Source organism: Octopus sinensis, linkage group LG30, assembly GCF_006345805.1.
Source record: "Octopus sinensis linkage group LG30, ASM634580v1, whole genome shotgun sequence".
In the NCBI taxonomy this organism is placed as follows: Eukaryota; Metazoa; Mollusca; class Cephalopoda; order Octopoda; family Octopodidae; genus Octopus; species Octopus sinensis.
In genome coordinates this window covers 11,777,161-11,803,584 of record NC_043026.1, presented here as the reverse complement: position 1 = coordinate 11,803,584, position 26,424 = coordinate 11,777,161, and the positions used below count along the sequence as shown (strand labels likewise).

The following is a 26,424-nucleotide window of genomic DNA, read 5'->3' as shown; positions in this document are numbered from 1 at the left end:
TTCAAACCGAAATGATCCCGCCCTTGAGTATAATACGCAGGGGATTTTTAGGGGACTGTACCTCTGAAAAACCTAAACTTGAAAAATAGTGCAACGGGTGTAAAAAAAAATATTTAGGAAACGAATATGAAAATAAAAATGCGTGGAAAGCAATGGGGTGGGGTCAAAGGACTTCGGAAATTTCACAAGATCCGAGTTTTTCCCTCGTAACTTTTGGGAAAATGGGGTTCTTGGTTAATGTTTACATCTTGACCCGGAAATGAAAAAAAAAATACTGGAGTGGGTGTAAAATAATGTGTAGGAAACGAATATAAAAAAAAATGCGTGCAAAGGAACGGGAGGGTAGGGAAAGGACTTCGGAAAATTCACAAGATCCGAGTTCTTCCCTCATAACTTTTTGAGGGGTTTAATAGTAATTCTGCCATTGCCAGAATTACTATTAAACCCCTGTAAAGTGTACCGTAGAAGATGGAAATTATCCTGGATGGTTCTGTCGGGAACGGCACATGTCTGCCTCTTCGATCAGACCATCCGCGACACTCACCAATCTTTTCGATAACACTTTGACCAAAATCTTCAGCTCTACATTTAGCAGAGTGATGGGCCGAAAAATTATCAATGAAATCCCTCTTATCCGGGTCCTTTCTGACAAGCACCACCACTCCCCGGTGCACAGGTCTGGAATTGACCCGTTCTGCTGCCAGTTCGCATAGACATTCGACAGTAGGTGCCCGAGCAAGTCTGGCATACTCTTATGCAACTCATAGGGTAGACCATCCAGTCCCGGCCCCTTACCCGCTCCACAGTCTGTTATAGCCTCAATTATCGAGAGGCGAGGAAGTCCGTTAGGTCCCCCCTACTATCCGGTCCGCCGCTCCCCACGAAAAGCTGGGCGAAGTGCTCCTGAAAAGCCTCACACATCTCCTTGGGCTCGTCTATCAGCTAATCTCGTTGGATCATCAAAGATCGGATTGTGACATCATTAACACGTTGGGCTTCCACCACTCGGGCCCATCCTGCGGCCCTGATTCGTTCACAACCCACTGCACGAAGCCTAGCCCTGACAGTGCACCCCCATGTGTTTGGCTTCGAGGTGCTAGTTTAACGCCAGTCTCTTGGCCTTCACCTGAGCCGCAGAGCCAGTTTCCATTGCTTCATCTAAGCCCTTAACTAATGCTGATAAGCTGAAAGAAAAGGGTTCGGAAGAGAGTTACCTCCCGCAAATTGTATACGCAAAGAAAAGAAATATACATGCGCATTAAATCTGCTGCCGTTAAATTGGTCACGAAAAAATAGACGCATGCGCATTAAACTGGCTTCCGTTTCTATCTTCACTTCCAAATATTTGTCTGCTTAATGAATTCCTTTTAATCAAGCACCACGCACTTTTATTTGAACATTTCTTGTCCACCACAAACACTGTTATAATACCTTTTATCAACAATTCTACACACTTAAAGTATATTTCACAACTACCACACACAGAGTTATAACAACATTTCTGTAAGTATAATTAAACAATGAAAATATTTCGTCTTTTAATATTGTAGTCATTTGTTTTTGACGAATTGATTCTTTGTGTCTGTCCTACATTTTATACATGAAATTTGCCTACTTTCTGCGTGATTTGGCTGCTATTTCTGGCTACGAAGCCTATTTTGTTGACTGTCCATTGTTGCCACCTTTGTTATAGTACATTTCACAACTACCATACACACACACAGTTATAACAACTCCATCCTTTATAAAAAAACATTTCCGTAAGTATTATTAAACAATGAAAATGTTTAATCATTTAATCCTGTTGATGTCCTTCGTTTTTGACATGTCGATTGTTTGAGTCTATCGTACCTTTTTTTTATACATGGAACATGTCTGATTTGTGCGTGAATTGGCCGCTATTTCTTGCTATGAAACCTGCTTTGTTGGCTGTCCATCGTTGCCAATTTAATTGTGTGATTTAGTTTGAGAAATATTTTGTATTAGCACGTCAGGTGAAATGCTTAGCGGTGTTTCGTCTGCCGCTGCGTTCTGAGTTCAAATTCCGCCGAGGTCGACTTTGCCTTTCATCCCTTCAGGGCCAATAGATTAAGTACCAGTTGAGTACTGGGGTCGATGCGATCGACTTCCCCCAGAATTTCAGGCCTTGTGCCTAGAGCAGAAATGATTACACATCAATGACTTTATTATAATTTGGTTTCAAATGTTGTCACAAGGCCAGCAATTTAGCTGGTGAGTAAGTCGATTACATCGACCCTAGTACTAAACAGGTATTTATTTTATCGGGACCTGAAAAGATAAAAAGTAAATTCATCGTCGGCGGAATTTGAACTTAGAAGGTGAAGAAGGTTTGGCCTGGTGTGTTAACGATTCTGCCAGCGCGTCGCCTTAAGGCTTTATTATAAGTCGTCGAATGTTTTTGTTTTTTTTTAGTAAACGTCGATCGTTTCACCCGCACGATTTTCACTAAGAAAAAAAGAAAAGAAAAAAAACTCGGATGTTTTTGCGTGGAATCAAGTAATCTGACCCCTTATGTCGCAAACCCCTTATTTTTGTTCGGAATCATTTCCAATTTCTTTTTTTATTGTTTCCGTTGAATGAATTACGGTGACCTCCTAATATGTCACAAACCTCTCTTTTTTTTTTTTTAGTCTGGAAAACGGGGTGTGGTGGGGTGGAATCCTCGGAATTTTGACCCCTCGCCCATTTTTCAAATATTTTTTTTGCTGTTTCTTTACCCCTATTTTTCGATAACGTTTTCGAGAGAGTGTGGATTACATTAGATTGAAAATTCAAGCAAGTTTGAAAAGAATAAGGGAAAATGCAGAGGTTATAGAGGTTATATAGGCGCAGGAGTGGCTGTGTGGTCAGTAGCTTGCTAACCAGCCACATGGTTCTGGGTTCAGTCCCACTGCGTGGCATCTTGGGCAAATGTCTTCTGCTATAGCCTTGGGCCGACCAAATCCTTGTGAGTGGATTTGGTAGACGGAAACTGAAAGAAGCCTGTCGTATATATGTATATATATATTTATATGCGTGTGTGTGTTTGTGTGTCTGTGTTTGTCCCCCTAGCATTGCTTAACAACCGATGCTGGTGTGTTTACGTCCCCGTCACTTAGCGGTTCGGCACAAGAGACCGATAGAATAAGTACTGGGCTTACAAAGAATAAGTCCCGGGGGTCGATTTGCTCGACTAAAGGCGGTGCTCCAGCATGGCCGCAGTCAAATGACTGAAACAAGTAAAAGAGTAAAAGAGTAGTGATAACGAAGTTGTGGAGAGATAAAGAACTAATCTAAAAAATATGTTAGAGTTTGTGTATGTGTGTGAAACAAGTAATCTAGATAAAGTAATCTAGGAATTTGCATGATTTTTCTATATTTAAATTTTGTGGTATAATCATTGAATATTAGCTAATAACTCATTTTCTATGCTGTTTAGATAAAATTATTGAATCTATTTTTTAAGTAGTATCTATATTTTACACTGATGTTTCTTCATTATTTCAGAATAACAGATGACATTGGCATAACAGAAGAGGCACCTTCAAAACTTTCCATCTTTTAAAGACTGAATGTAAATGCTATATGGAGGAGACAGCTAGCACTGTTTCTATGAATTCATTGTAAAATTCCAATGACATTTTACTCTGAATTGAGATTATTAGCAAAATTTCTGCATCATAATCTGGAGTGTATACCAAATGAGTTTTGTGTTCTAATTAAACTTGGATAAATTTTCATAGGAGTGAGATAAAAGTAACATTGGACAGATATCTAGCACTGTCTCTGTAAATTCATTGTGAAATTCCAGTGACATATTTGCTCTGAGATTATAAGCAAAACAATAGAAATAAAATCAATAACAAATATATAGAAATATAGACATATTTTGATTTGAGAGGGAAAAAAATATTGCAGAAACTTAAGGAATTGAATTTTTCCTGAAGACATGGCTAAAGATACAGGAAAACCATCGTGTGACTTTGATATCTGCGAAAAGTCATTCTCCCAGAATGGTAACCTAATTAAAGATAAGCATATTGATACAGGAGAGAAACGATACTGGTGTGATGTCTGTGGTAAATCATTTTCTCAGAATGGAAACCTAACAAAGCACAAACGTATTCATACAGGAGAGAAACCATATCAGTGTAATATCTGTGATAAATCATTCTGTGGAAGTGCTGAGTTCATTACACACAAACGTATTCATACGGGAGAGAAGCCATATCAATGTGATATCTGTGATAAATCATTTTCTCAGCAATCTACCCTAACTAAACACAAACGCATCCATACAGGAGAGACTCCATATCACTGTGATATTTGTGATAAATCGTTCTCTCAATATTATCACTTAACTTCTCACAAGCGTATTCATACAGGAGAGAAGCCATACTGCTGTGATACTGTAGTAAATCCTTCTCTCAGAAATCTACTCTCACCAAACACAAACGTATTCATACAGGAGAGAAGCCATATTGCTGTGATATCTGTAGTAAATCCTTCTCTCATTGTACTGACTTAACTAGACACATACGAATTCATACAGGAGAGAAGCCATATCACTGTGATACTTGTGGTAAATCATTCTCTGAAAGTAGTGCTTTAACTTCACATCAACTTATTCACACTGGAAAGAAACCATATTGCTGTAATATTTGTGGTAAATCATTCACTAAAAGTAATGACTTAACTAGACACAAGCGAGTCCATACAGGAGAGAAGCCATATCTTTGTGATATCTGTAGTAACTCATTCTCTCAAAGTGGTGAGTTAACTGTACACAAACGGATTCATACAGGAGAGAAGCCATATCAGTGTGATATCTGTGACAAATCGTTCTCTCGGAATACTACCCTGACCATTCACAAACGAGTCCATACATGAGAGAAGCTATATCAGTGTGATATCTGTGGTGAGTCCTTCACTGGATGTAGTTATCTCATTTCTCACAAACGTATTCATACAGGGGAGAAGCCATATGAATGTGATATCTGCTGCAAATCATTCTCTGTCAGCAGTTCCTTAATAATACATAAACGTATTCACACGGGAGAGAAACCTTATTGTTGTGATATTTGTGGTAAATCATTCTGTGAAAGTAGTAAGTTAAGAAGACACAAACGGACTCATACCGTGTAGAAGCCACATTACCATTATGTGTATGGTAAATCATTTACTGAGAATATTCTCCTAACAAACGCAAACATATAAGAGAAGAGACATACCAGTGTGATATCTGTTAAATCATTCTCCCATTTTGATTCTTTGCCTAAGCACAAATATATTCATACAGGAGAGAAACCTTATTTCTGTGATATTTGTGTTAAACCATTCTATAAAAGTAGTAAGTTAAGAAAACACAAATATACTCATACAGTGGAGAAACCACCTTAGTGTTATGTGTGTGGTAAATCATTTTAAGTTCCTACTGAAGTGAGGTGGGCTTAAGTTTGCGAATTTTACCCATGACATCAGTGGTAAATCATTCACTAAAAGTAATGACTTAACTAGACACAAGCGAGTCCATACAGGAGAGAAGCCATATCTTACCCATGGCTGCCCTTCTGAGGTGATCAAATTTCATGGTATGAAAATCATTAATAAACACCTATGACTGTAAACATATTCACATTGGAAAGGAGACATAACAGTATATAACAACAACCTCTCCACACTATTTTATATTAAAACACTTAAAAACTTGAGATAACTTACCTCTGTGATATTTTTTAATAAAAGCAATTTTCTTTAGATTTGCAGTTTGTTTACTGTGTTGAAACCAATATTGTTATATTTGGCAAGAATCATGACTAATAAAGCCTATAAACACACCTGTTATTGTTCACCTGTATTTCACTTCTTTATTTCCAAGGCAGTTGGTGCTTGTTTATCTTTCCAGAATATTTTTTGCTGTATCGATCTGTAGCCTTTGAATAATGTGAAAATATTTGATGTTGTAAAATATGTACAAAAAAAAATACACAACCAACAAAATAAATACACTACATATAACATTCTTGGAGGCAAGAAAATGGTTTATTTTGACATTGTAGGTAAATTCATGAGAAATATATTCCCAGAGATCAGTGATATTATGTAGCTGGTTTTAAATCACTGAAAGAGATTCACATGATATCAGTAAAGGCAGTTATCACTTTTACGTGGCTGTTCCATGCCGAACAAGTGTTATTTTAACTCCAAGAAAACATCTTTTTGCACTGGTTATCAACATGCAAATTTGAACCCAGAACGTAATGGCAGACGAAATACATATTTTTTTTTTACTACCCACAAGGAGCTAAACACAGAGAGGACAAACAAGGACAGACAAACGGATTCTGGCTCCTCAGATCCCTGGTCGAACCGTCCAACCCATGCTAGCATGGAGAACGGACGTTGAACGATTGCTTGCAAAGACGTTGGGGCAAGCGAAATCGAAATCGAATTGAACCAGCCAGGATCCCTGGTCTGGTGGTATGTAAAAAGCACTATCTGACTCGTGGCCGATGCCAGTGCCGCCTCGACTGGCTTCCGTGCCGGTGGCATGTAAAATACACCAATCCGACCGTGGCCGTTGCCAGCCTAGCCTGGCACCTGTGCAGGTGGCACGTAAAAACCACCCACTACACTCACGGAGTGGTTGGCATTAGGAAGGGCATCCAGCTGTAGAAACATTGCCAGATAAGACTGGAGCCTGGTGCAGCCTTCTGGCTTCCCAGATCCCCGGTCGAACCGTCCAACCCATGCTAGCATGGAGAACGGACGTTAAACGATGATGATGAGGATTATGCTGATTTCCTTTCCACTTCATGTTCGTTTTTTGCAGTATCTTTGAATCTCAGTCCAGGTTTTCCCTGTATTCTTTTCCGATTGCAGTGTTGGGAGTAAAGGATTTGTCTGGGGTGTCAGTTGTTATCCATCCTTGGTACATGGCCAAACCAACGTAAGTTTCTATCAACGAGGATTTCCACCGTAAGAGGACGGACCAGCACACCCTAGGATATCTCTTCCTTCCTGATCTTGTCAAAAAGAGTAATATTCTCTCTTTACTCTTTTACTTGTTTCAGTCCTTTTGACTGCGGCCATGCTGGAGCACCGCCTTTAGTCGAGCAAATCGACCCCGGGACTCATTCTTTTGTAAGCCCAGTACTTATTCTATCGGTCTCTTTTGCCGAACCGCTAAGTGACGGGGACGTAAACACACCAGCATCGGTTGTCAAGCAATGCTAGGGGGACAAACACAGACACACAAACATACGCACAAATACATACATATATACATATATACGACAGGCTTCTTTCAGTTTCCGTCTACCAAATCCACTCACAAAGCAGTGGTCGGCCCGAGGCTATAGCAGAAGACACTTGCCCAAGATGCCACGCAGTGGGACTGAACCCGGAACCATGTGGTTGGTTAGCAAGCTATTCATGTAACTTGTCTGCTTGAGCCTTATAGACCGGCCAGATTTCACTCCATACAGCGCAGGAGAAAGCACTATAGCCTGGTACGCCTTGCAAAGCTTTGCAAAGATCTGAGAGAAAAGGGGCTCTGAAGAGAGTTATCTCCCGTAAATTGCGTATGCGAGGGAATGGTGAGTGCATGCGTACTAAGCGTGCTGCCTTAAAATAGTTCTTGAGAGACGCATGCGCACTAAACTGGCTTCCGTTTCTTTCTTCACTGAATTTTTTGTCTGCTTCATGAATTCCTTTTAATCAAGCACCTTGCACAGCTACTAACCCTCACAGACGGTCATAAGGCGTTTTCCCATAATTCTATACAGTACATTTCTCAACCACTACACATACAGTCATAACACTATTCTTTATAAAACATTTCCGTAAGTATTCAACAATGAAAATATTCCATCTTTTAATATTGTAGACGTTCGTTTTTTGACGCGTCTTTTATACATGAAATATAAATAATAATAATAATAATGAAATTATTGTATACAGTGCTCAGGTGCACCACAACTTGTCAGAAAGTGCGTATAAAGTGTATGCAGTAAAGTACAAATGTCTGGGAAGTGAACAGTGTATGAGTCAGATAGATGCTTGTGTGTGTGGTTGTGCGTGATTTGGCTGCTATTTCTTGCTCTGAAACCGACTTTGTTGCCTGTCCATCGTTGCTACGTTAGTTTGTTGTGTGATGTAGTTTGAGAAATAAGGTATATGCAGTAATGTACAAATGTCTGGGAAGTGAACAGTGTATGAGTCAGATAGATGCTTGTGTGTGAGGGTTGTGCGTGATTTGGCTGCTATTTCTTGCTCTGAAACCTACTTTGTTGCCTGTCCATCGTTGCTACGTTAGTTTGTTGTGTGATGTAGTTTTAGAAATATTTTGTATCACGCTTCACTGATTTTTTAATAATTTAGTTTCAAATTTTGTCACAAGGCCGGCAATTTAGCTGGTGAGACAGTCGATTACATCAATTCCAGTGCTTAACCGGTACTTATTTTATCGACCCCGAAAAGATGAAATGCAAATTCGACTTCGGCGGAATTTGAACTAAGAACGTAAAGACGCTCGAAATGTTGCTAAGCATTTTGCCTGGTATGCTAATGATTGCGCCAGTTCGCAACTTCAATGTTTTATTATAGGTCATCGAATGGTTTGTTTTGTTTTTCATGATAGAACTGCAGATATATATATATATATACAAAACTATGAGAGAGAATCCACTATGTGGACGCTCTAACGCTAGATATAGATCCGCAAGGGGAATCCACCACCAAAGAATTGTTCTTGAGAACAATTCTTTGGTGGTGGATTCCCTTTGCGGATCTATATCTAGCGTTAGAGCGTCCACATAGTGGATTCTCTCTCATAGTTTTGTATTAATAATATCTACTGAATCCCAGTCTTTTATACGCTAGGCCACTTGGTGTTTAAATTGATGTTATTAATTAATGTCCAATTTTTTCACCCTTATTTTGACTATATATATATATATATATATATACGTTTAAATATTTGTTGTGCAAGATTTTTTATGTGAAGTCGTGTGTTGAAACAGATATTGTTGTATTTAGGAATGGTCATTTTGCCAGTTTAGCCAATAAAAACACACGCACTATATATTTGGTGTTACTTTGCTTCAGTGTTATTTATTTTTTACATTAATCTTAATCTTATTTCGCCGATTAAGATTAATGTAAAAAATGAATAACACTGAACCAAAGTAACACCAAATATATAGTGCGTGTGTTTTTATTGGCTAAACTGGCAAAATGACCCTTCCTAAATACAACAATATATATATATATATATATGCAAAATATATATAATGTTAACAAAATGTGAAGGTGTAGCTCTTGTGTATGTTTCACACAAAATTCTGTTACGTAAATATTAGTAAATGAAAATGATCAGTTGTTAAGGTAAGTATTTGTTCCTGCAAATAATCTCTATAGAAATGTTATAAATTTCCCACAATTGAATTTCTGTTTTTCAAGTAGTCTCTATATTTTAAACTGATGTTTCTTTGTTATTTTTCAGAATAACAAATGTTACTGGCATAACAGAAGATGCACCTTCAATACATACCATCATTTGAAGACTGAATGAAAATGCTATATGGAAGAGACAGCTAGCACTGTTGCTATGAACTCATTGTAAAATTCCAATGACATTTTGCTCTGAACTGAGATTATGTGCAAAATTTCTGTGTCATAATCTGGAGAGTATACGAAATGATTTTGTATGTTAATTGGATAGATTTTCCTAAGAGTTTTTAGATAAAGGTAATATTGGGCAGAAAAACAGCAGCTGAAGAAAATGGTTAATAATAAACAATAAAAAAAAATCAATACATATATATATAGAATATATTGACTTGAGATGGAAAATATTGCACAAACGTCAAAAACTTGAATTGATTTTTTTCCCTGAAGACATGCCTAAGGATACCAGAAAACTATCGTGTGACCTTGATATCTGTAAAAAGTCATTCTCCCAGAAGAGTCACCTAATTAAACATAAGCGTATTCATACGGGAGAGAAACCATATTGCTGTGATATCTGTGGTATATCGTTCTCTCAGAGTGCACATCTGACTACACACAAACGTGTTCATACTGGAGAGAAGCCATATCAGTGTAATATCTGTGGTAAATCATTCTCTCAGAATGGAAGCCTAACTAAACACAAACGTATTCACACGGGAGAGAAACCATATCACTGTGATATCTGTGGTAAATCATTCTGTGGAAGTGATCAGTTAACTACACACCAACGTATTCATACAGGAGAGAAGCCATATCATTGTGCTATTTGTGGTAAATCATTCTCTCGAGGGAGTGCTTTTTATTTTCACAAGCGAATTCATACAGGAGAGAAGCCATATTGCTGTGATATCTGTGGTAAATCATTCGCTGTACAAAGCATATTAAGATCTCACCAACGTGTTCATACAGGAGAGAAGCCATATCAGTGTGATATCTGTGGCAAATCATTCTCTCAGAATGGAAGCCTGACTACACACAAACGTATTCATACAGGGGAGTCAGCAAATTACTGTGGTATTTGTGGCAAATCTTTCTCTCAATTTCAATACCTAACTTCTCATAAGCGTATTCATACAGGAGAAAAGCCCTACTGCTGTGATATCTGTGGTAAATCATACTCTATACATAGCAGCTTAGCATTCCACCAACGTTTACATACTGGAGAAAGGCCATATCAATGTGGCATTTGTGGTAAATCTTTCTCTGGAAGTAGTGTCTTAAATTCTCACAAGCGAAGTCATACAGGTGAGAAGCCATATCGCTGTGATCTCTGTGGTAAAGCATTCTCTCAGAATTCTACCCTAACTAAACACAAACGTGTTCATTCAGGAGAGATATCACTGTAGTATCTGTGGTAAATCATTTACTGGAAGTAGTCACTTAAGTACACACCACTGCATTCATACAGGAGAGAAGCCATATCAGTGTGATATCTGTGGTGAGTCCTTCACTGGATGTAGTTATCTCATTTCTCACGAACGTGTTCATACAGAGGAGAAGCCATATGAATGTGATATCTGCTGCAAATCATTCTCAGTCAGTAGTTCCTTAATAATACATAAACGTATTCACACGGGAGAGAAACCTTATTGTTGTGATATTTGTGGTAAATCATTCTGTGAAAGTAGTAAGTTAAGAAGACACAAACGCACTCATACAGTGTAGGAGCCACATTACCATTATGTGTATGGTAAATCATTTACTACGAATATCCTCTTAACAATACACAAATACAAACATATAAGAGAGGAGACATACTATTGTGATATCTGTTAAATCATTCTCCCATTTTGATTCTTTGCTTAAACACAAATATATTCATACAGGAGAGAAACCATATAAACATGATATTTGCAGAAAGACATTCTCCAGAAGTAGGAATTTAAAAATGCTTAAATATATTCATACAGGAGAAAAACCATATAAACATGATATTTATGATATTTCTCTGAAAGTAGTAATTTAAAAATGCTTAAATGTGTTCACAGAGGATAGAAGCCACTTTACTGTGAGATTTGTGGTAAATCATTCTCTCAAAGTTGTAGCTTAACTGGACTTGTATGTATCCCTGCAGAAGTGTAACTGTACCAATGTGAAAATTCTTAATATTGTCATCAAGCATTTTAAGTTCTTCCTGAAGTGAGGTAACCTTAGCTTTGTGAACTTTACCCATGACATAAACCAAACCACTCATCATAGCTGCCTTTCTGAGGTAGTCTTTTACAGCTGGTTGAACTTTTAATTATGCCAACCTCTTATAGTAACCTCTCAAATTTCTTTGTATGGAAATCAGGAATAAACACCCTCATCTATAACTGTAAATGTATTCACATTGGAAAGGAGACATAACATCTATGCCAACAGTCTCCCCACACTGTATTTTATGTTATTTTATATTAAAACACCTAAACACTTGGGATATCCTAACTCTGCAACATTTTTCATAAAAGCAATTTCTTCTGGATTGTGAATGTGTTTACTGTGTTGAGACCAATATTGTTATATTTGGGAAGAATCATCATAATCTATAAAAGGCAGATTTTCTCTGTCTGTGACTATGTTTCTTTGCTATACGATTGTACAATATAGAATTTCTTCAATTGGAATTTAGCTATGATTTTTCGAAGTAGATTCGATTGGGTCATGGCATATAAATTTTTTTCAATTTGACCCCCAATTAAGCAAAAATTCGATAAAACTCAATATTTTACGATTTGCCTCTCTCATTTCAACTGGTTTTCTCCTTCTATTACCACACTTTCTGCTACTTTCTCTTTGCAAGTGTATACCACTCTCATATCCTCTTTCTACCACTCTTAAAAATACATTCAACATCACACATTCTGCTACTTTCTCTTATTAATGCTTAAACCACTCCTCAAAAAAAAGACAGAGAGGAAACAGAGAAAAAAATTAATACATAACGATTTACTCCTCACACACACTCACATAGACACGCAAACATATACATATATGACAGTGACAAACACAAACGTTTCAAACAACTACATACAAACAGTCAAACACACACACGTGTGTGTTTGTTATTAGTAAAAAAGGCGCCAAACACAATTCACTTTCTCATTCGAACACATTTGCAAACACACACCAACAATTCAATTTTATTTCTGTACAGACAACATAACACTATCAACCTCAAACCACCACAACAACATTTTTCTTTATCCTGTCAAAAACTGATTGATTCTATCCCTTTCACCTACGACCTCAGCTAGGTCAACCAAAAGTCAAATCAACAGAGGATCACCTATCTACCTACAAACGCTGCGGCTACTGCTGCTTCAACATTTTTGGAACATTTAGAACTACCGACCACTCACCTTCATACGAACGAGGCGCATTGCACTGCTTCCATGCCTTCTCAAGATGCAGATGGCCGGTACATTACCATTGCAAACTTCGCTTCTGCTACTCATGCGACACATTCCCACGACTCAGACCAGCAACGTTCTACATTCCAGCGGAACAGTCGATGCCGCGAGGCTACCCGCAGTCTGACGAGTCCAAACAGCCCCTACTGGCATCTACGGACTTTCAAGTATGAGCCCAACTTCAATTACTCGATGCACTCTGACATAAATATTGGGGAAATGTGCTTCAATTGCCAATTCTGCAATGCTAAAAAGTGGGCTGGGGAACCACCTGCAATGTGCTGCTTAAATGGTAAGGTCAGCTTGCCCCCTCTTTGGGAGCTGCCCGACCCTTTGAAGGAATTACTTACTGGTTCCACCTCAAGGTCATCAAAATTCCTTCAACTCATCAGGAAGTACAATTGTGCATTTCAGATGACTTCTTTCGGGGCTAACGTTGTCAGAGAAACTGGTTGGATGCCTACTTTCAAGGTCCAGGGCCAGGTGTACTCCAGCCACTACAAAATTGCAAACCTTCGTTCCTTCAAATTTATTTCATTTCAAATTATAATAGGCAACTTGATTTGTGTTTTGGCGTAATTCCACAACCTGCAAACACTGACGCTGACAATTTCGCCAGGGACGTGCTGCTCAGTCTGCAAAACATGCTTCATGAGCACAACAGCTATATTCGCAGTTTCAAATACGCCTTGGAAACAGCCCTTCACCAACATTCACCATTGTCATCGATGCTGACAAAAGGCCTTCTGGGGAGCACGCACGCCGATATAACGCTCCTTCGTGCAATGAAGTGGCCATAGTTCTCCATGGTGAACAGCACAATCAGCGAGACATAGTTCTTCAAAGCCGCGACAGTGGTCTTCAGCGTATTAATGAGACACATCAGTCATATGACGCCCTGCAGTATCCCCTTCTTTTTCCATATGGAGAAGACGGGTACCATTTCGGCATTCATCATCATCATCATCATCATCATTTAGCGTCCGCTTTCCATGCTAGCATGGGTTGGACGGGTCAACTGGGGTCTGTGAAGCTGGAAGGCTTCGTCAGGCCCAGTCAGATCTGGCAGTGTTTCTACAGCTGGATGCCCTTCCTAACGCCAACCACTCCGCGAGTGTAGTGGGTGTTTTTTACGTGCCACCTGCACAGGTGCCAGACAGAGCTGGCACAACGGCCACGAACGGATGGTGCTTTTACGTGTCACCGGCACAGGGCCAGCCAAGGCTGGCAACGAACACGAGCGGATGGTGCTTTTACGTGCCACCAACACGGGGCCAGACAGAGCTGAAGTGTATTAATGAGACGCATCGGTCATATGACGCCCTGCAGTATCCCCTTCTTTTTCCGTATGGAGAAGACGGGTACCATTTCGGCATTCCTCACCACAAACCAAACAAGCCCACTGCTGCGACATCTAAAACTGTTTCATGTATAGCTTTTTACTCATACCACTTCATGACAAGGGATAATGATTTCAGCCCCCTGCACAGCTCACCTCACATGCAATTCTTACACCATTCTACGAGGGGGTAGGAACCCCTTTACACGGCTTTCTATACACTTACAAATACATTCATTCGCCGTAAACTTATATCAATATTTGCCTGAACAATCATCATAATTCAGTGCAATCATTAACAGTACTTTCAAGCTATTTAGCCCCGAGCAACGCCGGACAAATCTGCTAGTAATTAATAAAACCTATAAACACACTTACTGGTCATTGTTTTCCTGTACTCCACTTTTTCTATTTGCAAGGCATTTGACATTTACTCTTACTCTTTTACTTCTTTCAGTCATTTGACTGCGGCCATGCTGGAGCACCGCCTTTAATCGAGCAACTCGACCCTGGGACTTATTCTTTTTGTAAGCCCAGTACTTATTCTATTGGTCTCTTTTACCGAACCGCTAAGTAACGGGGACATAAACACACCAGCATCGGTTGTCAAGCAATGCTAAGGGGACAAACACAGACACACAAACATGCACACACACACATATATATATATATATATATATATATATATATATATATACGACGGGCTTCTTTTCAGTTTCTGTCTACCAAATCCACTCACAAGGCTTTGGTTGGCCCGAGGCTATATTAGAAACACTTGCCCAAGGTGCCACGCAGTGGGATTGAGCCCGGAACCATGTGGTTGGTAAGCAAGCTACTTACCACACAGCCACACCTGCGCCATTTGTGTATTTCTCCAGCATATTTTTTGCTCTATCAATTTATAGCCTTCTGAATAATGTAAAAAATATTTGGAAGGGACCTAAGCAATTACTGATATAAAAGAAGTGAAAAATAGATGAGTGGCTGTGTGGTAAGTAGCTTGCTAACCAACCACATGGTTCCGGGTTCAGTCCCACTGCGTGGCATCTTGCGCAAGTGTCTTCTGCTATAGCCCCGGGTCGACCAATGCCTTGTGAGTGGATTTGGTAGACGGAAACTGAAAGAAGCCTGTCGTATATATGTATGTGTATATATATATGTATGTGTTTGTCCCCCCAGCATTGCTTGACAACCGATGCTGGTGTGTTTACGTCCCCGTCACTTAGCGGTTCGGCAAAAGAGACCGATAGAATAAGTACTGGGCTTACAAAAAAGAATAAGTCCCGGGGTCGATTTGCTCGACTAAAGGCGGTGCTCCAGCATGGCCGCAGTCAAATGACTGAAACAAGTAAAAGAGTAAAAAAAGAGTAACCGAATATATATATGGCATAAAACATTTCTAGAGTTATTTCTTTTGGCATTCTAGGTCAGGAATAGGTAACTTTCTGTCAACTGAGGGTCGCTTCATACCATTTCCAAGTGGGAGAGGGCTGCATGATAAAACACAAATGCATGAAATATTACTTGTCCACTTTACACTGAATTTTTTGCAGTTCTTCTTAATTTTATTTGCCTTAGTATGAAATTAGCAACCTAGAAACTCTTCGAGGGTTGCATGTGACCTAGGGGCTGCATCTTTTAGGAAAATACTCCTAGTGTACTCTAGGAGTGTACTCCTAGAGATCAATGATAATATGACTGTACAATTACTGTCTTAGCATTCAATATGCAAATTATAAAAGATAATTCCACCCATTATAAAAGGATGATCGTTACCAGTGTCGCTTTACTGGCACTTATGCCTATGCTAGTAGGGTGCCAAGAGCACCATCCAAGTGTGATCGTTGCCAGAGCAGCCAACTGGCTTCCATACCCGTGGTACGTAAAAGGGCACCATTCGAGCGTGACCGTTACCAATGTTGCTTCACTGGAACCTGTACCAGTGGCATGTGTAAAAAGATTTGAGTGAGGTCATTGCCAGTACCGCCTGACTGGTCCCCGTGCCGGTGGCACGACAAAAAGCACCCACTACACTCTCGGAGTGATTGGCATTAGGAAGGGCATCCAGCTGTAGAAACTCTGCTAGATCAAGATTGGAGCCTGGTGCAGCCATCTGGTTCGCCAGCCCTCAGTCAAAATCGTCCAACCCATGCTAGCATGGAAAGCAGATGTTAAACAGTGATGATGATACACATCTATATATGTGTATGTATGTATTACTCTTTACTCTTTTACTTGTTTCAGTCATTTGACTGCGGCCATGCTGGAGCACTGCTTTTAATCGAGTAACTCGACCCTGGGACTTATTCTTTTGTAAGCCCAGTACTTATTCTATCGGTCTCTTTTGCCGAACCGCTAAGTAACGGGGACATAAACACACCATATATACGACAGGCTTCTTTCAGTTTCCGTCTACCAAATCCACTCACAAGGCTTTGGTCGGCCCAATGCTATAGTAGAAGACACTTGCCCAAGGTGCCATGCAGTGGGACTGAACCCGGAACCATGTGGCTGGTAAACAAGCTACTTACCACACAGCCACTCCTGCGCCTGTATATATGCATGTAACTTTTTTCCCAACCCAGTGGTCTAATGTCACAACCCAATCAATTTTGCTGACAGTGTTTCAGTTAAATATACAGTTTTAAGTCTGAACCCGAGACATCCCTATTCATCATCATCATCATCATCGTTTAATGTCCGTTTTCCGCGCTAGCACGGGTTGGACGGTTCGACAGGGGTTAAACTGTCAAAACGTTGCTGTCCGTCGTTAAGAAATGCCATCCATGCTGACTCTACTACCCTCAGATTCTATCCCTTCAAACTTTGGTTTCCAATATTTTATTATTTTTATTCAGCTTGCAAGTTCGTCTGTCCCTTTTAAATGTTAGTGTTTTGCTGTCTGCCTTGAAGCAGACCTTTCCGTTGTTACTGCCTGATATTTATGATTGATCTTTCTAAATATTTTATTTCTCAACTTACTCAAGATCTTTTGTTGTTTATAAATGGGAGAGAGATAGATAAAGATAGAGAGTAAGAGAAAGCGAGGGAGAGTCCGAGAGAAAGGAAGAGTAAGAGAGTGGGGAAGTGAGAGAGAAAGGAGAGAGAAACAAAGAGGGAGAATTATCATCGTCGTCGTTTAACGTCCGTTTTCCGTGCTAGTATGGGTTGGACGGTTCAACCGGGGTCTGGGAGCCAGGAGGCTGCACCAGGCTCCAGTCTGATCTGGCAGTGTTTCTACAGCTGGATGCCCTTCCTAACGCCAACCACTCCATGAGTGTAGTGGGTGCTTTTTATGTGCCTCCGGCACAGGTACCAGGGGAGTCTGGCAGCGGCCACGATCGGTTGGTACTTTTAACGTGCCACCGGCACGGAAGCCAGTCAAGGTGGCGCCGGCATCAGCCACGTTCAGATGGTAAAGTGCTACAGACATGTCTGGGGTCCAGCTGAAGGAAGCATTGGATAGATATGGTGTTTTTACACTTTTTTAACATTAGAAAGAAATTTTCTCCATGTTAAGTGCAGTGGATTTGCATTTAGAATTTGAGATATTTCACATTTTATCTAAGCTCAATCGCCCATATAGGCGCAAGAGTGGATGTGTGGTAAGTAGCTTGCTTACCAACCACATGGTTCTGGGTTCAGTCCCACTGCGTGGCACCTTGGGCAAGTGTCTTCTACTATAGCCTCGGGCCGACCAAAGCCTTGTGAGTGGATTTGGTAGACGGAAACTGAAAGAATCCCCGTGTGTGTTTGTCCTCCCAACATTGCTTGACAACCGATGCTGGTGTGTTTATGTCCCCGTCACTTAGCAGTTCAGCAAAAGAGACCGATAGAATAAGTACTGGGCTTACAAAGAATAAGTCCCGGGGTCGATTTGCTCGACTAAAGGCGGTGCTCCAGCATGGCCGCAGTCAAATGACTGAAACAAGTAAAAGAGTAAAGAGTAAGAGAGATATATGTATATATTCTTTGTTCTATTACTTGTTTCAGTCATTTGACTGCAGCCATGCTGGAGCATCGCCTTTAGTTGAACAAATCAACACTTGGACTTATTCTTTGTAAGCCTAGTTTTTATCCTGTCGGTCTCTTTTGCCGAACTGCTAAGTTACAGAGACATAAGCACCCGGCATCAGTTGTCAAGCAATGTTGGGGAACAAACATATACATATACATACAATGGGCTCTGAGAAGAGTTAGTTCCCGTAAATTATATATATATATATATATATATGTGTGTGTGTGGGGGGGGCGATCCTTCGGTATAGGTACCGGAAGTGACTTTGTTTACATTTCTGAAGATAACAGAAACCCTTTTCTCCCCCCCCCCCTACCCCCCACCAACCATATATATAAAAAAACACTTTGTTGAAATGTATCCGGTACCTATACCGAACTTACGCGTGCGTGCGTGCGTGCGTATGTATGTATGTATGTATGTATGTATGTATGTATGTATGTATGTATGTATGTATGTATGTATGTATGTATGTATGTATGTATGTATGTATGTATGTATGTATGTATGTATGTATGTATGTATGTATGTATGTATGTATGTATGTATGTATGTATGTATGTATGTATGTATGTATGTATGTATGTAGGTATGTATGTATGTATGTATGTATGTATGTAGGTAGGTAGGTAGGTAGGTAGGTAGGTAGGTAGGTAGGTAGGTAGGTAGGTAGGTAGGTATGTATGAACGTATGTATGTATGTATGACTGTATGTATGTATGTGTGTGTGTGTGTGTATGTATATGTATGTATGTATGTATGTACGTATGTATGAATGTATGTATGACTGTATGTATATATGTACGTATGTATGAATGTATGTATATGTATGTATGTATGTATAAATGCATGTATGTATGTATGTATGTATGCATGTCTGTGTGTGTGCAACGGAAAATTACGTATGCGCATTAAAAGTGGTATTTAATTGCATACGAAAACGAGACGCATGCGCACTGATCTGGTTTCCGTTTCTTTCTCCTCTTCGACATCTTCGTGTTCTTCCTAATAAATTCCATCTCACCAAAGACCGCACACAGTTTTATTAAACATTTCTCGTCTACGAGCGCACACATACACACACACTGTTATAGTACAATTTCCAATAATTCCTGACATTCGCGATTCATTGCTCAGCTACGATCATTTATAAACGTTTTGCGTAAGTAATCAACGATGGAAATGTTTCGTCTTTTATTATAAAGTCATTCATTTTTTTTGACATGTCGATTCTTTGTGTCCGTTTGTCTATCCGATTTGTGCGTGATTTGGCTGCTAAGGGGCTTGCAGTATGTTAAGTTTTTTCTTTTATTATTTGTGATAAAATCGTGTGGTTGTACTTCCCAATGTGGGTGGTGTTGGTTGAAATCTCCGAGGTTTTCACCCCAAACCACCCCGTTTTCCGAACCAAAAAAAAAAATGAAATTTGGCAATCTTTCGTCTCTAGTAGACCTTTCCGTCGATTTCCGTAAAAAAAATTTTTTTTTTTTTACATATGGGCTTGCGGGAACTTTTGAAGTAATGAGAGCGAAAGAGACTAAGAGAAAGCGATTGTATGACGAGGGAAGTTCTTTTGGAGTTACCGTGCATGGGAAGCACTGATGTACATGTGTGTGTGTGTGTGTTTGATGGGGTGTGGGAGACACACAATATGTTGTGTAAGTGAAATGCTTCTCTTAGTATGTGTGAAGAGACAGAGTAATGTGTGAAAGAAAGAGATAACTGAAATTTTTTACTCGGTGTATGTGTATATGTATGTATATTACTTCAAAAGTTCCCGCAAGCCCATATGTAAAAAAAAAAATTTTTTACGGAAATCGACGGAAAGGTCTACTAGAGACAAAAGATCGCCAAAGGGGGTTTTATGACATATTAGGAGGTCACTGGAATTCATTCAACGGGGGGAAAAAAATTTCCAATAGTTAAGAGGAGTTCAGGGTACTTGATTACTCTTTTACTTGTTTCAGTCAGTCATGTGACCGTGGGCATGCTGGAGCACCGCCTTTAGTCGATCAAATCGACCCCAGGACTTATTCTCTGTTAGCCTAGTACTTATTTTATCAGTCTCTTTTTTGCCGAACCGCTAAGTTACGGGGACGTAAACACACCAGCATCGGTTGACAAGCGATGTTGGGGGGGGGGACAAACACGCAAATCCAAGTTTTTTTGGGGTTTTTTCGCAGTGACAATCGTGCGGTTAAAAGTATCAAAATTTACCGGAAAAAGGGGGGAGGTGGAGACTGGACCCGCTCCCCCAAATCCCGGAATCGTTGGAATTTTTTTTTATTTTCGATGAATGAATTGAAATGTCCCCTTAATATGCCACAAAACACTTTCTGGGGTCCAGCAAACGAGGTGGGTGGAGTGGAGTGGGACCCCTCGGAAATTTCATACACACACACGCCCTTACTCTCAACATTTTACAGAAATACGTTTTCCAGAGTGTGGATTACATGGTTCATTATTAAATATATAAAGAATGTGAATTGATATGTAGACGTTTATATTGTGTGTATTTTAAGTTGAAAATATTTTTTCTGAAGTCATAGTGTATGTATATGTATGCTACTGGTAACATGTAACCCAGTACAACCTGTTGCATGGTCGGGTCGTCGGCGACTAAACCGGCAACCCCACCAAGCTTGCTTGGTGAGGAGGATGTTTATTGGACACCCTGCGGGATGAAAAACAAAACCCGTCAAAGGGCGGAGGACCTCTTGAGAGTCAACGGCCATCCAATAGATGTTAGCACGGTACGTAGAAATTCCATGGTGGTGTCCGGCATGCTGAAAGACCACTGGGAGTGAGGCGCCCCTCAGCTTTTGTTAAAGCACGTCTCTAGGAGAAGGTCACTCTGATATAAAACCAGATATGCAGGGAAGGGCATTGAACATTTTGGGGATCTTTGGTTTGTGCTAGAGATCACGGCGCTCCCACATCCCTGAGCCTGCGACTCATATTGGCACCAGACATCTTGCTCCGGCTTGTCTCTGGATAATGTCAATAGAGTGGAGAGGGTCTGTGAAGTGTTGTGCAAGCCTTATTGGACCTAAAACTCTGCACAGGCATTGCCGACCTTTTTTTCCTTTTTTTTTTAATTCTATATATATCCATCAAATATACACATAAACACACAGAGTAGTATCTTGGTTTTTGAACGACTCTGATCATGAATAAATTGTGCTTTATCTCTTGTCTTTCTGATATTTATTCATTTAATACAGTAGTACCTTGATTCATGAATAAACCATGCTTTATATATATATATATATATAAAGTGTGATTTATTCATGATCAGAGTTGTTCAAAGACCGAGATACATATATATAAGAGTGTGTATGTATGTGTAGACATGTAAAAATTCACTGACAAAGTACTATTTACCTCTTTGCTGTCAGATCATTGGATTAATTCCAACAAAATACACACTGTTTTTCTCAACTAAATAATTTGAAATTTGGACCAGCATTTTAAGAAAAAAAAAATCTTTCACACCCAAACTTGCTTGGGTATCATTTTTGTGTGACGGAAGAGAAAAAAAAAAATAAAAGTTTTCTCTCTACAAAGAAGCAATTTAAAATAAATATATCTTAATTGTTGTGTGAGAAAAAATATATATTCTGATGATAAAATATAGTCTCTTTTAAAAACATCCCTATTTATAGATTATCTCTTGTGTACAGTTCTATATTTAAGAGATGAGGAATTATGTACATTATTTACATTCGACGGATATTTGTCCTCGTCTTGTTTGTTGTTAACACAACGTTTCGGCTGATATACCCTCCAGCCTTCTTCAGGTGTCTTGGGGAAATTTTGAACCTGGGTTCTCATTCCTAAGGAATTTTTCGATGTTATTATTATTATTGTTATTATTCAGGTCACTGCTTGGAATTGAACTCAGAATCTTGGGGTTAGTAGCCCACGCTCTTAAGTGTCGTTTTGTTGTGCCACTTGTTACAATGACAATATTGAAATCTGTCTTGTAAGATTGGAAGCAAATTTGGTGTAATTTATTTTCACTAACCCTTTCGTCACTGTATTTCTGTTGAGATGCTCTGTGTTTCTTTCAATCAATTTTAAATATAACAAATAATTTAGTAAAATAACTTAGTTATCATTAAGCTAGTGTTAGGCACATAAATTGTGACTAAGGTCTGGTTGAAGATTTTAATTCAAAACTTATGAAAATAAGACATTTGTACTACAGAGCCAGAGCCGGTTTTGGCCGGGTTAGTAACGAAAGGGTTAAGAATTGTTTCTCTATTATATATTTTAACCCTTTCGTTACTGTATTTCTGTTGAGATGCTCTGTGTTTCTTTCAATTAATTTTAAATATAACAAATAATTTAGTAAAATAACTTAGTTATCATTAAGCTAGTGTTAGGCACATAAATTGTGACTAAGGTCTGGTTGAAGATTTTAATTCAAAACTTATGAAAATAAGACATTTGTACTACAGAGCCAGAGCCGGTTTTGGCCGGGTTAGTAACGAAAGGGTTAAGCATTGTTGTCAAGTCGCAATTTTTGTTTCAAAATCTATTGATAAGAAGACATAAAAAATCTGGCAAATTATGGCAAACATAAAAGCCACATATGATTATGAATTGGATATGTTTATCTCTGAGAGTGAAACACTTCTGATAATAGTTCCGATCGCGTTAAGAAAGAAATGAATTTGTACCTGAATATAGTTAGAATTTAAAATTCTTTATATTAGTTATTTTTAAAAAGATATTACACCTAGTCGCAGTCTTTCTAAAAGAAACAAAATCATTAGATTATTTTTCCCTACATTTTCCTTTGAAGTGATTATTACAGAAATGAATTGTTACATAGAACATGAACAAAGCGGGAAAAAGATAGTTTGAAGTTTCCTATATAGGAAGGCATAGGAGTGGCTGTGTGGTAAGTAGCTTGCTTACGAACCACATGGTTCCGGGTTCAGTCCCACTGCGTGGCACCTTGAGTAAGTGTCTTCACCTATAGCCTCGGGCCGACCAAAGCCTTGTGAGTGGATTTGGTAGACGGAAACTGAAAGAAGCCCGTCGTATATATATGTACATATATATGAGTGTGTTTGCATGTTTGTGTTTGTCCCCCCAACATCGCCTGACAACCAATGCTGGTGTGTTTACGTCCCCGTAACTTAGCGGTTCGGCAAAAAAGGGACCGATAAAATAAGTACTAGGCTTACAAAGAATAAGTCCTGGGGTCGATTTGATCGACTAAAGGCGGTGCTCCAGCATGGCCACAGTCTCATGACTGAAACAAGTAAAGAGTATACTTAGAAGGAAGTTAGAAGTCTGAGCATTTTTAGGTGTATTGAATAAGTGTTTTAATATGTGTCTATATATATATATATTCTTCCTTACTTGTTTCTCTTTTGACTGTGGCCAGGCTGAAGCACTGCTTTATAAATTTGATTTACATACATTTTTAAAAAACTTATCTCATTACTACTTTTAATTATTCACCTCTAAGATGTTAAGGTAAATATTGGTTTCTGTAATTAACCTCTATAGCAATGTTATAAATTTCTCACAGTTGAATCTCCATTTTTCCTGTAGCCTCAATATTTTAAACTGATGTTTCTTCATTATTTCAGAATAACAGATGATATTGGACTAACAGAAGATGCACCTTCAAAGCGTACCTTCATTTAAAGACTGAATGTAAATGTTATATGGAAGAGACAGCTACCACTGTTTCTATGAATTCATTGTAAAATTCCAAAGACATTTTGCTCTGAACTGAGATTATCAACAAAATTTCTGTGTCATAATCTGGAGTTAATACAAAGTGAGTTTGTGTGCTCTAATTAAACTTGGGATAAATTTTCATAAGTTTTTAGATAAATGTATCATTGGACAGAAATACAGCAGCAGAAAAAATGGCAAAGAATAAATAATAGAAACAAAATCATCAACAAATACATAGAAATGTAGAAATATTTTGATTTGAAAAGAAAAAAATTATTGCAAAAACGTCAAAAACGTAAGAAATTGATTTTTTCCTGAAGACATGTCTAAAGATACAGGAAAACCATCGTGTGAATTAGACATTTGTGAAAAGTCATCCTCCAAGAATGGTAACTTAATTAAACATAAGCGGAAGAAACAATATTGCTGTGATATCTGTGGGAAATCATTCTCTGTACATAGTAACTTAACATCTCACCGTCGAGTTCATACAGGAGAGAAGCCATATCAGTGTGATATCTGTGGCAAATCCTTCTCTCAGAATGGACAGCTAACTACACACAGACGTATTCATACAGGAGAGAAGCCATATCACTGTGATGTTTGTGGTAAATCGTTCTCTGGAGGGAGTGCTTTATATTTCCACAAGCGAATCCATACAGGAGAGAATCCGTATTGCTGTGATATCTGTGGTAAATCATTCTCTGTGCATACCAACTTGATATCTCACCGCCGTGTTCATACAGGAGAAAAGCCGTTTCAATGTAACATCTGTGGCAAGTCGTTCTGTCAGAATGCAAGCCTGACTACACACAAACGTATTCATACAGGTGAGACACCAAATCACTGCGGTATTTGTGGTAAATCATTCACTCAGTTTCATTACTTAATTTCTCACAACCGTATTCATACAGGAGAAAAGCCATACTGCTGTGATATCTGTGGTAAATCATACTCTATACGTAGTAGCTTCACATCTCACAAGCGTATACATACAGGAGAGAGGCCATATCAGTGTAATATCTGTGGTAAATCATTCTCTGGAAGTAGTGCTTTAAATACTCACAAGCGAATTCATACAGGAGAGAAGCCGTATAGCTGTTATATCTGTGGTGAATCATTCTCTCAGATTTCTACCCTGACTTATCACAAACGGATTCATACAGGGGAGAAGCCATATCAGTGTAATATCTGTGGCAAATCCTTCTCTGGAAGTGGTAAACTAACTAAACACAAACGTATTCATACAGGAGAGAAGCCATACCACTGTGATATCTGTGGTAAATCATTTTCTGTCGGTGGTGCCTTAACATCTCACCAACGTATTCATACAGGAGAGAAGCCACATCACTGTGGTATTTGTGGCAAATTGTTCTCTGAAAGTAGTGCTTTGAATTCTCACAAGTTAATTCATACAGGGGAGAAGCCGTATCGTTGTGATATCTGTGGGAAATCATTTGCTGCTAGTAGTCACTTAAGGATGCACCATCGGATTCATACAGGAGAGAAGCCATGTCAGTGTGATATCTGCGGTAAAACGTTCACTAGATGTAGTTATCTCATTACTCACAAACGTGTTCATACAGGGGAGAGGCCATATCAGTGTGATATCTGCAGCAAATCATTCTCCGTTAGGGGTTCTTTAATAATACATAAACGTATTCATACGGGAGAGAAACCTTATTCCTGTCATGTCTGTGGTAAATCATTTACAACAAGTAGTCACTTAAGGCTGCACGACCGTAGTCATACAGGGGAGAAACCATGTCAGTGTGATATCTGTGGTAAGTCCTTCTCCGGAAGTAGTAATCTCATTACTCACAAACGTGTTCATACAGGGTAGAAGCCATATTAATGTGATAACTGCATTACCTGTGATTAAGGTGTTCTTTAATAATACATAAATGTATTCATACAGGAGAGAAACCTTATTGTTGTAATATTTGTGGTAAATCATTCTGTGAAAGTAGTTTGTTTGTTTGTTCCTTCTCGAGCCATGCCTGGCTCATAAGGGCCGGTTTCTTTGGCGTATAGGTTCCCCACCTGGACGGGACACCAGTTCGTCGTAGGTGAGCTGCAAGATGCAGGAGGAAAGTGTGAGAGAAAGTGGTGGTGAAAGAGGCAGCAGAAGTGTTTTCACTCATAAACACACACATCACTCAGTCTGAGATTCGAACCTGTGATCCCTCGACCACTAGGCTATGTGCCTCCACTCTGTGAAAGTAGTAAGTTAAGAAGACACAAACGTACTCATACAGTGTAGGAGCCACATTACTGTTATGTGTATGGTAAATCATTTACTGAGAATATTCTCTTAACAATACATAAACGTAAACATATAAGAGAGGAGACATACGAGTGTGATATCTGTTAAATCATTCTCCCAAATTGATTCTTTGCCTAAGCACAAATATATTCATACAGGAGAGAAACCATATAAACATGAAGTAGTAATTTAA

General features: G+C 39.1%; 2 protein-coding genes and 1 pseudogene across 2 annotated transcripts in view; all 3 read left to right on the top strand.

Moving 5' to 3' along the window:
* The first annotated feature begins 1,741 nt into the window (after positions 1-1,741).
* LOC118768510 (zinc finger protein 271-like) lies at positions 1,742-26,424 on the top strand. The gene is made up of 4 exons (XM_036515159.1): positions 1,742-1,760; positions 9,506-10,372; positions 24,410-25,595; positions 26,371-26,424. The coding sequence occupies exons 2-4, from the start codon at positions 9,903-9,905 to the stop codon at positions 26,422-26,424; spliced, it is 1,710 nt and encodes a 569-aa protein (XP_036371052.1). The 5' UTR covers positions 1,742-1,760; positions 9,506-9,902.
* Positions 3,950-5,255, top strand: LOC115226431 (annotated as a pseudogene).
* Positions 19,243-26,424, top strand: part of LOC115226301 (zinc finger protein 271-like) — a 40,908-nt gene continuing 33,726 nt past the window's right edge. The window contains exon 1 of the mRNA XM_036515405.1: positions 19,243-19,424. The gene's annotated coding sequence lies outside the window, so the exon portion shown is untranslated. The remainder of the gene's footprint in view (positions 19,425-26,424) is intronic.